Raw genomic sequence first — 13,906 nt, forward strand, 5'->3', positions numbered from 1 at the left:
GACATATCAAAAGGACTGAGGAACCAGCTTGAAAGAGCGCCCCTCTGGCCGTATCAGGAAATTCTGAGCATCAAAATGAGTTAACATTAAATTTTTAAAGAACTCCTCAGTCTCTATTTTTTCTTGATTGAATGACTGAATATATTCATTCACTAAAACATTTATGAAACACCTACTATGTACTAAGCCCAGATTTCAGTTATGAATAATAATATATGATTCTCAATAAACTAGTATAATGTGCATTTGAAAAGTTGATAGGGTGATAGCATAGTAAGAAAAATATATTATTTCAGGAAAAAATGTTTAAAAATGAAAAAATAATTTATGCATCTAAATTGATACTAAAAACTTAAAGAAGAGAAAGCTCGCTCTTCTTTCCTTGTGTATATAATGATAGGGTTAGAAATACAGTATTTTACCACCAACATAGAACAGCTGATTGAGGCAAGAATCATAATGGATACTAAAAAGTAGTGGATGAAAGTGTGCTGACAGGCTTAAAGAATGCTGATCAGACTCAATTTCATCAATAATGGAAAAACCTAACGTGTTTCCTAATGTAATACAAGGAAAGAACACTCTTGTGTATTACTCCAACCTGGATCTAAATGTCCGTAAACAATCAGACAAACCCAAACTGAGGGTCATTCTACAAAATAACTGGCGAACATGCTTCAAAAATGTCAGTGTCATTAAAGACTATGTAAGACAATGAGCCTTGTTTCATATGAAATAAGCATTGACATTTGGGGGGACAAAGGGTCATGATTCTGCAACTTACTCTCAAATAGGTCAGTAAAAATAGTAATTATATATTTATATAAAAGATGAAGCAAATGTAGAAAATGTTAAGAACTGGGTAATCTAGGTGAAGGGTATACAACTCTTGCAACATTTCCACAGGTTAGAAATTTTCCAAAATACGTTTTTTAAAATGTGAGAACACGTTTCTGGAAAGAAGTAATATAGGGTAAGAAATTAATATAGGGTATATGCCTTACTGAGCATCTATTCTGGTAGACACACACACACACGCACAATTACAAACATCTTTAATCCTCAACAATTCCTGAAGGAATTGAAAGGATAGGACATATCATTTAACTGTTATATTATTTAAAAGTAAGAAAAATAAAAGCAGATAAGTACTTCACCCTAAAAGCTTATTATCTCACCTTTAGAGAAAAAAATTAATTCTTGGGAAAAGAAAGGAAAACAATACACAGAGGTGTCAAATAAGGGTCAGCTCTAAGTGAATATTATAGTGTTTTCTTTAGTTTTCTTGATTTTTCAGATTTTTACCACAAAAAATATGATTTATGCTCAAAAACTGTTAGGATTTTTAATAAAACAATTTTATAGGAAGGCACAAATGAAATCTTTCTAGAATTTAATAAATTTAGCCAAGTTATTACCGGTATTTAGATTCCCAGGTTTCATGACTGCAGAAGGCAGGGATGGGTGCACATGGCCAGGTGGTAACTACCCTTGGTACATTTACAATGGAATATTTGCATGTTTCCTCCATGGGCGCTGTACCGTCTTGCTGGCCAAGACATCCAGGTCACCGCAGATTCGGGCGCGTGTGGAGGAAGGCTGGATGATGTCATCCACAAACCCTGGGGAAGCACAGAAAAGGAAGCAGATCATCTGCAGCCCCAGATGCCGCCACCCATCCAACACCCACATGGTGCTCAGCCAGGGCACTATCTTCTGCGGCCAACAGTGTGAGCAGGGCCCAACCTGACACGAGAGGAGCTGGGTCCTGTGAACCTTCCCCTGATCCCAGGAGTCCCCTGTTCCTCTGGCAGGTCCCAAACTTCTGGCCTAGGAACACTTGGCAAGAAAAGGAAAATGTGACCCTCTCCCTACCAAGATGAATTCAACAGGGAATCCAATTAAGAAAGTGCACGTTTATTTTTTTTTAATCACTATAACAATTCCTCCCATCCTGTACATAAACCCCTCTGCAATGTTACTATGCCACCCCTCCCATCAGGAAGTGGACTGTATTTCTTCACCTGGCCTTGTAACTTGCCTTGGCCAACAGAATGTGGCAAAAGTAACACTGCAACTTCCAGACCTAGGCCTCAAGGCACCTTGCAGCTTCCCTGCTCTCCCTCTTGCCCTCAGGACACCAGGTAAAGCAGTGTGGACTAGCCTCCCTAAGAATAAGAAACCACGTGGAGAGACAGTCTACCTGACAGCCAGCACCAGCCATATGAGTGAGGCCATCGTGGACTAGCCCCAGTCAGACCGCCAGATGACACAGCTGCATGACTGATCCCAGGCCCAGCCAGCAGAAGAGCCACCCAGCTCAGCCCAGACCAACTGCTGAGCCTCAAAATTATGAGGGAAAACAAAACAAAACAAAACAAAAGGTGGTGGTTTTAAGTCACTTTGTTTTGGGTAGATTTTTCACAGCACTAGGGTGACTGGAACAACACTAAGAGATTCAGCCATTTCAGCAATGCTGTTTTGATCCTGGTGACAAAGCAGTGTCTTTAAGTGATGACTGCCCAGGGACAAGCCAGCCCTCACTGGTCTCCAGACTAAACTGGAAGGACCAAGGCAGACTTCCTGGAGTAAAATAAGAAGCAAGTGACGCAGCCAACGGACAGAGCTGCCCTCCCACCACAGGCCCTACCTCTCACGGCTGCAGGAAAAGGGTTGGCAAACTTCTCGATGTACTCTGCCTGCGCGGCCTCCACATCCTCGTGCCCTTTGAAGATGATCTCCACAGCGCCCTGTCACGAGAGGAGGTAGTGAACGCCCCTGGAGGCCCCTGGAGACCTGGGCAGGCCCCCCTCCGCTCATCATCATGGGCGTGGTTGCCAGTGTCCTGGTAAATCAAAGTGTACCAGAGACCAGTGCCAGCTCCAGGTGCCTGGAGTTGACCTCCGTGACTCCGGGGGCTGTGACGGATGCTCAGCTGTGGCCCCAATGCCGAGCAGCCCAGGCTAAGCCAGGTGTTTGCCTCCCCAGATTCTGTCCTGCTCTCTCCAACTGCATTTATCCTTCTCTGAGGCCAAGATATTTGGCCCAGTTTCCACTGTTAAATCCACAGTTCCCTCACTGAGGGAAGCAGACTGCTGTTTTCCTTTTTCATGATTCTGAGCCCTGAGCACACAATTCAACGGCCAGAGGTGGAAAGATTGAAATGCAAACGTAGAAAAAATGAGGACTGCAGGATGAGCCTTCACGTCAGAACCCTTGAAAGTCAGCTTGGAGAGGCGGGGGCACGGGAGTTACCTGGTTCAACCGCAACAGCTGTTCTGAAGCAGGAAAGGAGTGGGGAGCAGACTCAGCAACAGGAAGCACCTGCCCTAAGTCAGCAGCTTGGGGCTGGGGAAATGTCCAGTCCTCCAAAGGCCAGTTCAGCTGACTCAGCCCTCTCCCCTTTACTGACATCTCAAAACCCACTCTAGGCTCCTCCCACCCGGGCACGGAGACGGCGGCACACGCCTGAAGTGAGAAGGCAGGAGGCAGGCTTGCCAGGGTCTAGACCCCAACTCCCTGGAGCCCTGGCCCCTCTCCAACATTTCCCAGACGCAGAAGGGAAAGCCAGGGGGCCTCACCTTTGCTCCCATGACTGCAATCTCTGCTGTGGGCCACGCATAGTTGGTGTCACCACAAAGGTGCTTGGAGCTCATGACATCGTAAGCGCCACCATAGGCCTAGAACAGACCCAAATGCTGAATGTTAGTGCCTGAGTCACCCACGTCACATCCCTGCAAGACCCCAGGAAGCCAAGCAAAATGAGGACAAAAAGCAAGAAGAGCCCTCCTGGGCTGCTAAAGGCCCAGTGTCTGTGAGGCCAGGGAGCCGGAGCACAAGGACGCAGCCCACAGGCCTTTCACAGTTCACGGTCACGGTCTTTCTCGGCTGCTTTTTCCCACTGCTGCTTTCAGTTCCCAGATGATCAGGGACACCTCTGCAGGGCGTGTCTGCAGGGCTGTCCACGCTGTACTGTCCTCCGGAGCTTTCTAAGGGGAGCGAGGCGTAGTCTCCCTCCAGCGCTGCTGAACCTGTCGGCCAGACTTCCAGCCACAGCCCTGCCACGGGAGTGAGTGAGCTCACAGCCTCCAGCATGAGTTCCTCACCTTCCTGGTGATGACTGTCACTTTGGGAACAGTTGCCTCAGCAAACGCATAGAGAAGCTTGGCGCCGTGCCGGATGATGCCCCCGTACTCCTGTGCGGTGCCTGGGTCACGAGGAAGAGTTACTGGATACCCACAGAATCCTCAGGAGGTCGGCCTCTGCTCTCAGCTGGGAGGTCTTCCCCCTCCCCAGAGGGCCACCCCTCACACAGCCGCACCATCCAGACACCCAGAATATGGAGACGTCACAAATCCTGAGGGAATTTTGCAAGATCTCCAAATAAAGTGGGTGCCTTGCTGGGCAAAACCACCTCTCCTGGCCCCCACCTCTGTCAATGACTCACCAGGGAGAAAGCCAGGGACATCCACAAACGTGATGAGTGGAATATTGAATGCATCACAGAATCGGACAAAACGAGCCCCTTTCACGGATGAATTAATGTCCAAGCATCCTAGAAAAAGACAAATCATCCAGCTGAGCTTCTGGGCAATTCCCAGTCCCACCCACACTGGGAACGTGCCCTCAGCAACCATGCAGAGCTGGTTACTAAGGAGGCACCAAAGTTACCTCCTCAGAAAACGGCTAAGGGGATCTTCACACTCCAGGAAAAACTGGGAAGACAGGAGAACCCACCTGGCACTGGCCAGAGGGCCACGGAGTGGCGCCACCCGTGAGGGTCTGGAAGCAAAGCCCAGGGCAGGCAGCCAGTCTCAGCCTCATAAATTGAAGGGCTGCTTGCTGCCACCTGATGAACAGCCTGCCTCGCCCCTGCAGCCAGTCGTGGGAGGTGACATTCAGGGGCTGGTCTTAGAGAGTCCCTGTACCCTGCAATCAGAGTCTGGCTTCACCAGCTATAGCCATGTGTCAGGTTAATTACTTCACTTTCTGAGCCTGAGATTCGCCACCTGAAAAGCAGGGGTGTTATCCCCCTCCCACCATAGCTGTAAGGATTACAGGAGATGGTATCTGGGAAAGGGCACAGAATGAGAGCTCAGTTACTAGTAAACCCTCTCCTACAACACTTTGCAAAGTATTTTATGAAGCCAGCATTACCCCGATACCAAAACAAGAGAGGGACATTACAAGAAAATGCAGACCAAAATCCCTCATGAACATAGATACAAACAGTCCTAAGATATTACCAAATCAAATCCAGCATTAGATAAAAACACTGATGCATCATGACCAAGTGCAGTTATACCCAAGAATTCGGACTTGATTTAATGTGTGAAAAGCAATGAAATTATTACAGGAGAACAACCATATGGTCACTTCAATAGATATAAACATCTGAGAAAATCCAACATTCATAATTAAAAACTAGCAGTAAACTAGGAGTACAGTTGAACTTCCATTATCTGATGAAGAATATCTACAAAAAAACTTACATACTCATGGATTAGAAGAAGAAATAAATCCCCAAACTGATCTACACCAGTGCTGCCCGGAAGAGCTTTCTATGATGATGAAAATGTTCTCTGGCTCTGCTGTTTGTTTTTTGTTTTGTTTTGTTTTTTTCCATTTTTTTTATTAGTTTCTGCTTTATAACAAAGTGAATCAGTCATACATATACATCTGTTCCCACATCCCCTCCCTCATGCATCTCCCTCCCTCCCACCCTCCCCATCCCTCCCCTCCAGGCAGTCACAAAGCACCGAGCTGATCTCCCTGTGCTCTGCGGCTGCTTCCCACTATCTATCTACCCTACGTTTGGTAGTGTATATATGTCCATGCCTCTCTTTCGCTTTGTCACAGCTTACCCTTCCCCCTCCCCATATCCTCAAGTCCATTCTCAAGTAGGTCTGTGTCTTTATTCCCGTTTTACCCCTAGGTTCTTCATGACATTTTTTTTTCTTATATTCCATATATATGTGTTAGCATACGGTATTTGTCTTACTCTTTCTGACTTACTTCACTCTGTATGACAGACTCTAGGTCCATCCACCTCATTACAAATAGCTCAATTTCATTTCTTTTTATGGCTGAGTAATATTCCATTGTATATATGTGCCACATCTTCTTTATCCATTCATCCGATGATGGACACTTAGGTTGTTTCCAGCTCCGAGCTATTGTGAATAGAGCTGCAATGAACATTTTGGTACATGTCTCTTTTTGAATTATGGTTTTCTCAGGGTATATGCCTAGTAGTGGGATTGCTGGATCATATGGTAGTTCTATTTTTAGTTTTTTAAGGAACCTCCATACTGTTCTCCACAGTGGCTGTACCAATTCACATTCCCACCAGCAGTGCAAGAGTGTTCCCTTTTCTCCACACCCTCTCCAGCATTTATTGTTTCTAGATTTCTTGATGATGGCCATTCTGACTGGTGTGAGATGATATCTCATTGTAGTTTTGATTTGCATTTCTCTAATGATTAATGATGTTGAGCATTCTTTCATGTGTTTGTTGGCAGTCTGTATATCTTCTTTGGAGAAATGCCTATTTAAGTCTTCTGCCCATTTTTGGATTGGGTTGTTTGTTTTTTTGCTATTGAGCTGCATGAGCTGTTTATAAATTTTGGAGATTAATCCTTTGTCAGTTGCTTCATTTGCAAATATTTTCTCCCATTCTGAGGGTTGTCTTTTGGTCTTGTTTATGGTTTCCTTTGCTGTGCAAAAGCTTTGAAGTTTCATTAGGTCCCATGTGTTTATCTTTGTTTTTATTTCCATTTCTCTAGGAGGTGGGTCCAAAAGGATCTTGCTGTGATTTATGTCATAGAGTGTTCTACCTATGTTTTCCTCTAAGAGTTTGATAGTTTCTGGCCTTACATTTAAGTCTTTAATCCATTTTGAGCTTATTTTTGTGTATGGTGTTAGGGAATGATCTAATCTCATACTTTTACATGTCCCTGTCCAGTTTTCCCAGCACCACTTATTGAAGAGACTGTCCTTTCTCCACTGTACATTCCTGCCTCCTTTATCAAAGATAAGTTGGCCATATGTGCGTGGGTTTATCTCTGGGCTTTCTATCCTGATCCACTGATCTATCTTTCTGTTTTTATGCCAGTACCACACTGTCTTAATTACTGTAGCTTTGTAGTATAGTCTGAAGTCAGGGAGCCTGATTCCTCCAGCTCCTTTTTTCGTTCTCAAGATTGCTTTGGCTATTCGGGGTCTTTTGTTTTTCCAAACAAATTTTGAAATTTTTTGTTCTAGTTCTGTGAAAAATGCCAGTGGTAGTTTGATAGGGATTGCATTGAATCTGTAGATTGCTTTGGGTAGTAGAGTCATTTTCACAATATTGATTCTTCCAATCCAGGAGCATGGTATATCTCTCCATCTGTTTGTATCATCTTAAATTTCTTTCATCAGTGTCTTATAATTTTCTGCATACAGGTCTTTTGTCTCCTTAGGTAGGTTTATTCCTAGATATTTTATTCTTTTTGTTGCAATGGTAAATGGGAGTGTTTTCTTGATTTCATTTTCAGATTTTTCATCATTAGTGTACAGGAATGCCAGAGATTTCTGTACATTAATTTTGTAACCTGCTACTTTACCAAATTCATTGATTAGCTCTAGTAGTTTTTCGGTAGCATCTTTAGGATTCTCTATGTATAGTATCATGTCATCTGCAAACAATGACAGCTTTACTTCTTCTTTTCCCATTTGGATTCCTTTTATTTCCTTTTCTTCTCTGATTGCTGTGGCTAAAACTTCCAAAACTAGGTTGAATAAGAGTGGTGAGAGTGGGCAGCCTTGTCTTGTTCCTGATCTTAGTGGAAATGGTTTCAGTTTCTCACCATTGAGGACAATGTTGGCTGTGGGTTTGTCATATATGGCCTTTATTATGTTGAGGAAAGATCCCTCTATGCCTACTTTCTGCAGGGTTTTTATCATAAATGGGTGTTGAATTTTGTCGAAAGCTTTCTCTGCATCTATTGAGATGATCATATGGTTTTTCTCCTTCAACTTGTTAATATGGTGTATCACATTGATTGATTTGCGTATATTGAAGAATCCTTGCATTCCTGGAATAAACCCCACTTGATCATGGTGTATGATCCTTTGAATGTGCTGTTGGATTCTGTTTGCTAGTATTTTGTTGAGGATTTTTGCATCTATGTTCATCAGTGATATTGGCCTGGAGTTTTCTTTCTTTGTGACATCCTTGCCTGGTTTTGGTATCAAGGTGATGGTGGCCTCGTAGAATGAGTTTGGGAGTGTTCCTTCCTCTGAAATTGTTTGGAAGAGTTTGAGAAGGATGGGTGTTAGCTCTTCTCTAAATGTTTGATAGAATTCGCCTGTGAAGCCATCTGGTCCTGGGCTTTTGTTTGATGGAAGATTTTTAATCACAGTTTCAATTTCAGTGCTTGTGATTGGTCTATTCATATTTTCTATTTCTTCCTGATTCAGTCTTGGCAGGTTGTGATTTTCTAAGAATTTGTCCATTTCTTCCAGGTTGTCCATTTTATTGGCATAGAGTTGCTTGTAGTAATCTCTCATGATCTTTTGTATTTCTGCAGTGTCAGTTGTTGCTTCTCCTTTTTCATTTCTAATTCTATTGATTTGAGTCTTCTCCCTTTTTTCCTTGATAAGTCTGGCTAATGGTTTGTCAATTTTGTTTATCTTCTCAAAGAACCAGCTTTTAGTTTTATTGATCTTTGCTATCGTTTCCTTCATTTCTTTTTCATTTATTTCTGATCTGATCTTTATGATTTCTTTCCTTCTGCTAGCTTTGGGGGTTTTTTGTTCTTCTTTCTCTAATTGCTTTAGGTGCAGGGTCAGGTTGTTTACTCGAAATGTTTCCTGTTTCTTAAGGTGGGACTGTATTGCTATAAACTTCCCCCTTAGAACTGCTTTTGCTGCATCCCATAGGTTTTGGGTTGTCGTGTCTCCATTGTCATTTGTTTCTAGGTATTTTTTAATTTCCTCTCTGATTTCTTCAGTGATCACTTCGTTATTGAGTAGTGTATTGTTTAGCCTCCATGTGTTTGTATTTTTTACAGATCTTTTCCTGTAATTGATGTCTAGTCTCATAGCATTGTGGTCGGAAAAGATACTTGATACAATTTCAATTTTCTTAAATTTACCAAGGCTTGATTTGTGACCCAAGATATGATCTATCCTGGAGAATGTTCCATGAGCACTTGAGAAAAATGTGTATTCTGTTGTTTTTGGATGAAATGTCCTATAAATATCAACTAAGTCCATCTTGTTTAATGTATCATTTAAAGCTTGTGTTTCCTTATTTATTTTCATTTTGGACGATCTGTCCATTGGTGAAAGTGGGGTGTTAAAGTCCCCTACTATGATTGTGTTACTGTCGATTTCCCCTTTTATGGCTGTTAGTATTTGCCTTATGTATTGAGGTGCTCCTATGTTGGGTGCATAAATATTTACAATTGTTATATCTTCTTCTTGGATCGATCCCTTGATCATTATGTAGTGTCCTTCTTTGTCTCTTCTAATAGTCTTTATTTTAAAGTCTATTTTGTCTGATATAAGAATTGCTACTCCAGCTTTCTTTTGATTTCCATTTGCATGGAATATCTTTTTCCATCCCCTTACTTTCAATCTGTATGTGTCTTTAGGTCTGAAGTGGGTCTCTTGTAGACAGCATATATATGGGTCTTGTTTTTGTATCCATTCAGCCACTCTGTGTCTTTTGGTGGGAGCATTTAGTCCATTTACATTTAAGGTAATTATTGATATGTATGTTCCTATTCCCATTTCCTTAATTGCTTTGGGTTCGTTATTGTAGGTATATTCCTTCTGTTGTGTTTCTTGCCTAGAGAAGTTCCTTTAGCATTTGTTGTAAAGCTGGTTTGGTGGTGCTGAACTCTCTCAGCTTTTGCTTGTCTGTAAAGGTTTTAATTTCTCCATCAAATCTGAATGAGATCCTTGCTGGGTAGAGTAATCTTGGCTGCAGGTTTCTCTCCTTCATCACTTTAATTATGTCCTGCCACTCCCTTCTGGCTTGTAGAGTTTCTGCTGAGAGATCAGCTGTTAACCTGATGGGGATTCCCTTGTGTGTTATTTGTTGTTTTTGCCTTGCTGCTTTTAATATGATTTCTTTGTGTTTAATTTTTGACAGTTTGATTAATATGTGTCTTGGTGTATTTCTCCTTGGATTTATTCTGTATGGGACTCTCTGTGCCTCCTGGACTTGATTAACTATTTCCTTTCCCATATTGGGGAAGTTTTCAACTATAATCTCTTCAAATATTTTCTCAGTCCCTTTCTTTTTCTCTTCTTCTTCTGGAACCCCTATAATTCGAATGTTGGTGCGTTTAATGTTGTCCCAGAGGTCTCTGAGACTGTCCTCTGTTCTTTTCATTCTTTTTTCTTTATTTTGCTCTGCATCAGTTATTTCCACTCTTTTATCCTCCACCTCACTTATCCGTTCTTCTGCCTCAGTTATTCTGCTATTGATCCCATCTAGAGTATTTTTTATTTCATGTATTGTGTTTTTAATCGATGCTTGATTCATCTTTAGTTCTTCTAGGTCCTTGTTAACTGTTTCTTGCATTTTGTCTATTCTATTTCCAAGATTTTGGATCATCTTTACCATCATTATTCTGAATTCTTTTTCAGGTAGACTGCCTATTACCTCTTCATTTGTTAGGTCTGGTAGGTTTTTATCTTGCTCCTTCACCTGCTGTGTGTTTTTCTGTCTTCTCATTTTGCTTATGTTACTGTGTTTGGGGTCTCCTTTTTGCAGGCTGCAGATTCGTAGTTCCCGTTGTTTTTCGTGTCTGACCCCAGTGGCTAAGGTTGTTTCAGTAGGTTGTATAGGCTTCCTGGTGGGGGGGACTAATGCCTGTGTTCTGGTGGTTGAGGCTCGATGTTGTCTTTCTGGTGGACAGGTCCACGTCTGGTGGTGTGTTTTGGGGTGCCTATGGCCTTATTATGTTTTTAGGTAGCTTCTCTGCTAATGGGTGGGGTTGTGTTCCTGCCTTGCTAGTTGCTTGGCATAGGGTGACCAGCACTGTAGCTTGCTGGTCGTTGACTGAAGCTGGGTGCTGGTGTTGGGATGGAGATCTCTGGGAGATTTTCGCTGCTTGATATTATGTGGAGCTGGGAGGTCTCTTGTGGACCCGTGTCCTGAAGTTGGCTCTCCCACTTCAGAGGCACAGCACTGGCTCCTGGCTGCAGCACCAAGAGCCTTTCATCCACCCAGCTCAGAATAACAGGGAGAAAAAGCAGAAAGAAAGAATTAGTAGAAGAAAGAAAGAGAGAGGGAAAGAAAGGAAGAAGGGAAGAAAGGAAGGAAGGAATAAAGAAAGAAAGGAGGGAGGGAGTGAGGAAGGATGGAAAGAAAGAAGGAAAGAAAGGAGGGAGGGAGGGAGCAATGAAAGCAAAAGGAAGAGTGAATGGAAGAAGGGAGGGAGGGAGGGAGGAAGGAAAGAAAGAAAGAAAGACAGGAGGGAGGGAGGGAGGAAGGAAAGAAAAAGAAAGTGGAAAGAAGAAGGGTGGGAGGGAGGGAGGAAAGAAAAAGAAAGAAGGAAAGGAAGAGCGGAGGGAGGGAGGGAGGAAGGGAAGGTAGGAAAAAAAGAAAGAGCAGGTAAAGTAAAATAGAATAAAGTATGAAATATAGTAGCGTTATTAAAATTAGAAAGTAATTATTGAAAAAAAAAAAAAAAAAAAAAAAAAACGGACCGATAGAACCCTGGGACATATGGTGGAAGCAAAGCTATACAGAGAGAATCTTACACAGAAGATTACACATACACATTCACAAAAAGAGAGCAGGGGGAAAAATCAAAAATCTTGCTCTCCAAGCCCACCTCCTCAATTTGGGATAATTCGTTGTAAAAAGAGGAAAAGGGCAAGAAGTCTGAAATCTTGCTCTCTAAGTCCACCTCCTTACTTTGGAATAATTCGTTGTAAAAAGAGGAAAAGGGGGGAAAGTCTTAAATCTTGTCCTCAAAGTCCACTTCCTCAATTTGGGATGATTCGCTGTCCATTCATGCACTCCACAGACGCAGGGCACATCAAATGGACCGTGGAGCTTTAATCCGCTGCCTCCGAGGCTGCACAGAGAGATTTCCCTGACTCTGCTCTCACAGCTCCCGGGTGTCAGCCTTGGACCTGGCCCCGCCTCTGTGCGTAGGTCGCCGGAGGGCGTCCGTTCTTCGCTCAGACAGGATGGGTTTAAAGGAGCCGCTGATTCGGGGGCTCTGGCTCACTCATGCAGAGGGGAGGGAGGGGCGCGCAGTGTGGGGCGGGCCTGCGGCGGCAGAGGCCGGCGTGACGTTGCAGCAGCCCGTGGCGCTCCGTGCGCTTTCCCGGGAAAGCCGTCCCCGGGTCTCGGGACCCCGGCAGTGGCGGGGCGCACAGGTCCCCCAGAAGGCAGGGCGGACAGTGACCCGCGCTCGCACACAGGCCCCGCGGCTGCGGCGGCGGGCGGCGGCGGGCCGCGGGGGCGGCGGCGGCGGCGGGCCGTGCTGTTTGTTGACATAGTAGCCACTAGCCACATGTGGCTACCGAATACTTGAAACATGACTAGTAAAAGTGAGAGACGAAGTTCCTCATTGTATTTAATTTTAATTACTTATACTATTTTAATTATTTTAGATTTAAAGTTTAATAGAAAGTATAGTGGAGAAAGAAATCTGTATTTTTCAAACAATTCCTATCAAAATCATAGGGATTTCTGATAAGCAGATTCTAAGATTCACATGGTTAATACAAAGGAGACAGAATGGTCAAAACGGTATTTTCTTTTTTAAAATATCAGAATAGGAAGACTTACACTAACTGACTTGAAGACTCACAAAAGCAGGGCTTCTCAGTCTTGGTATTATCAACAATTTGGACTGGATAATTCTTTGCTGTGGGTGTTGGACTTCTGCACGTAGGATGTAGGGCAGCATCTCTGGCCTGCACCCACTAGATGCCAGTAGCACACCCCTCCACCCCTCATCCCCACTGTGACAACCAAAAGTGTTTCCAACATTGCCACATGTTCCTAGGATATTGAAATTGTCCCTGGTGAGAACCACCAAGAACTACAAAGCTACAGTAATCAAGACAGTATGGCAGAGGCACAGAGGTAGGCAAAAACAGCAATGAAACAGGATAGATTGTGAAGAAACAGGCCCACACAACTGATTTTAGACCAGGCACCAAAACAATTCAGTGTGGAACATAAGTCTTGTTAACTGATGGTGATGGAACAATTAAATATCTGTATGGGAAAAAACAGAAGTAGACTCCTGTTTCACTCTATACTCTATACACAAAAATTAGTCCAAAATGGATTGTAGATCTTAACATAACCCACAACTACAAAGCTCCTAGAAGATGATGTGGACTATCTTTGAAACTTTGTAGTAGGCAAAGATTTCCTGGACAGGACACAAAAAGTTCTAATCAGAAGTAAAAACACTGATAAATGGGACTTTACCAAGTTTTTAAAATAATGGGAATCAAAAGACACCACTAATTAAATGAATAAACAAGTCACAGACCAGGAAAAAAATATTTAAAATACACATATCTGACAAAGGATTCACATCCAGAATATATAAAGAACCCTACAAATCAACAATAAAAAGACAACTCAAAAAATAATAGCAATAGGCAAAACTTCCCTCTTGCCTAATGCATTTTCTGATGATAGAAATGTTCCATATCTTGTTTTGAATGGTGAATACAAAATTGTATAAACTGCCAAAACCCATCCCAATGAACATGTAATTTACTGTGCCTAAACTGTAACTCAATAAAAGAAAAATCTATGTTAATGACTTGAAATAAAGAATGTGAGTGATGAGTCCTGGGATGAAGACAATTCTAAATTAAGAAACCACAAGAAGTACAAAGAGGCCAGAATAAAAATCAAAATGAAGAAAAA

At 42.8% G+C, this 13,906-nt stretch overlaps 1 protein-coding gene across 1 annotated transcript in view; it reads right to left on the bottom strand.

Moving 5' to 3' along the window:
- Positions 1-1,344: 1,344 nt before the first annotated feature.
- PCCB (propionyl-CoA carboxylase subunit beta) overlaps positions 1,345-13,906 on the bottom strand; it is a 93,260-nt gene continuing 80,698 nt past the window's right edge. The window contains exons 11-15 of the mRNA XM_060100248.1: positions 4,448-4,555; positions 4,107-4,207; positions 3,582-3,680; positions 2,651-2,750; positions 1,345-1,622 (exon numbers count right to left, since the gene is read on the bottom strand). Of these exons, the coding sequence (XP_059956231.1) occupies positions 1,501-1,622; positions 2,651-2,750; positions 3,582-3,680; positions 4,107-4,207; positions 4,448-4,555 (530 nt within the window). The 3' untranslated portion in view covers positions 1,345-1,500. The remainder of the gene's footprint in view (positions 1,623-2,650; positions 2,751-3,581; positions 3,681-4,106; positions 4,208-4,447; positions 4,556-13,906) is intronic.

The sequence above is a fragment of the Mesoplodon densirostris genome, chromosome 5 (assembly GCF_025265405.1).
Source record: "Mesoplodon densirostris isolate mMesDen1 chromosome 5, mMesDen1 primary haplotype, whole genome shotgun sequence".
NCBI lineage: Eukaryota > Metazoa > Chordata > Mammalia > Artiodactyla > Ziphiidae > Mesoplodon > Mesoplodon densirostris.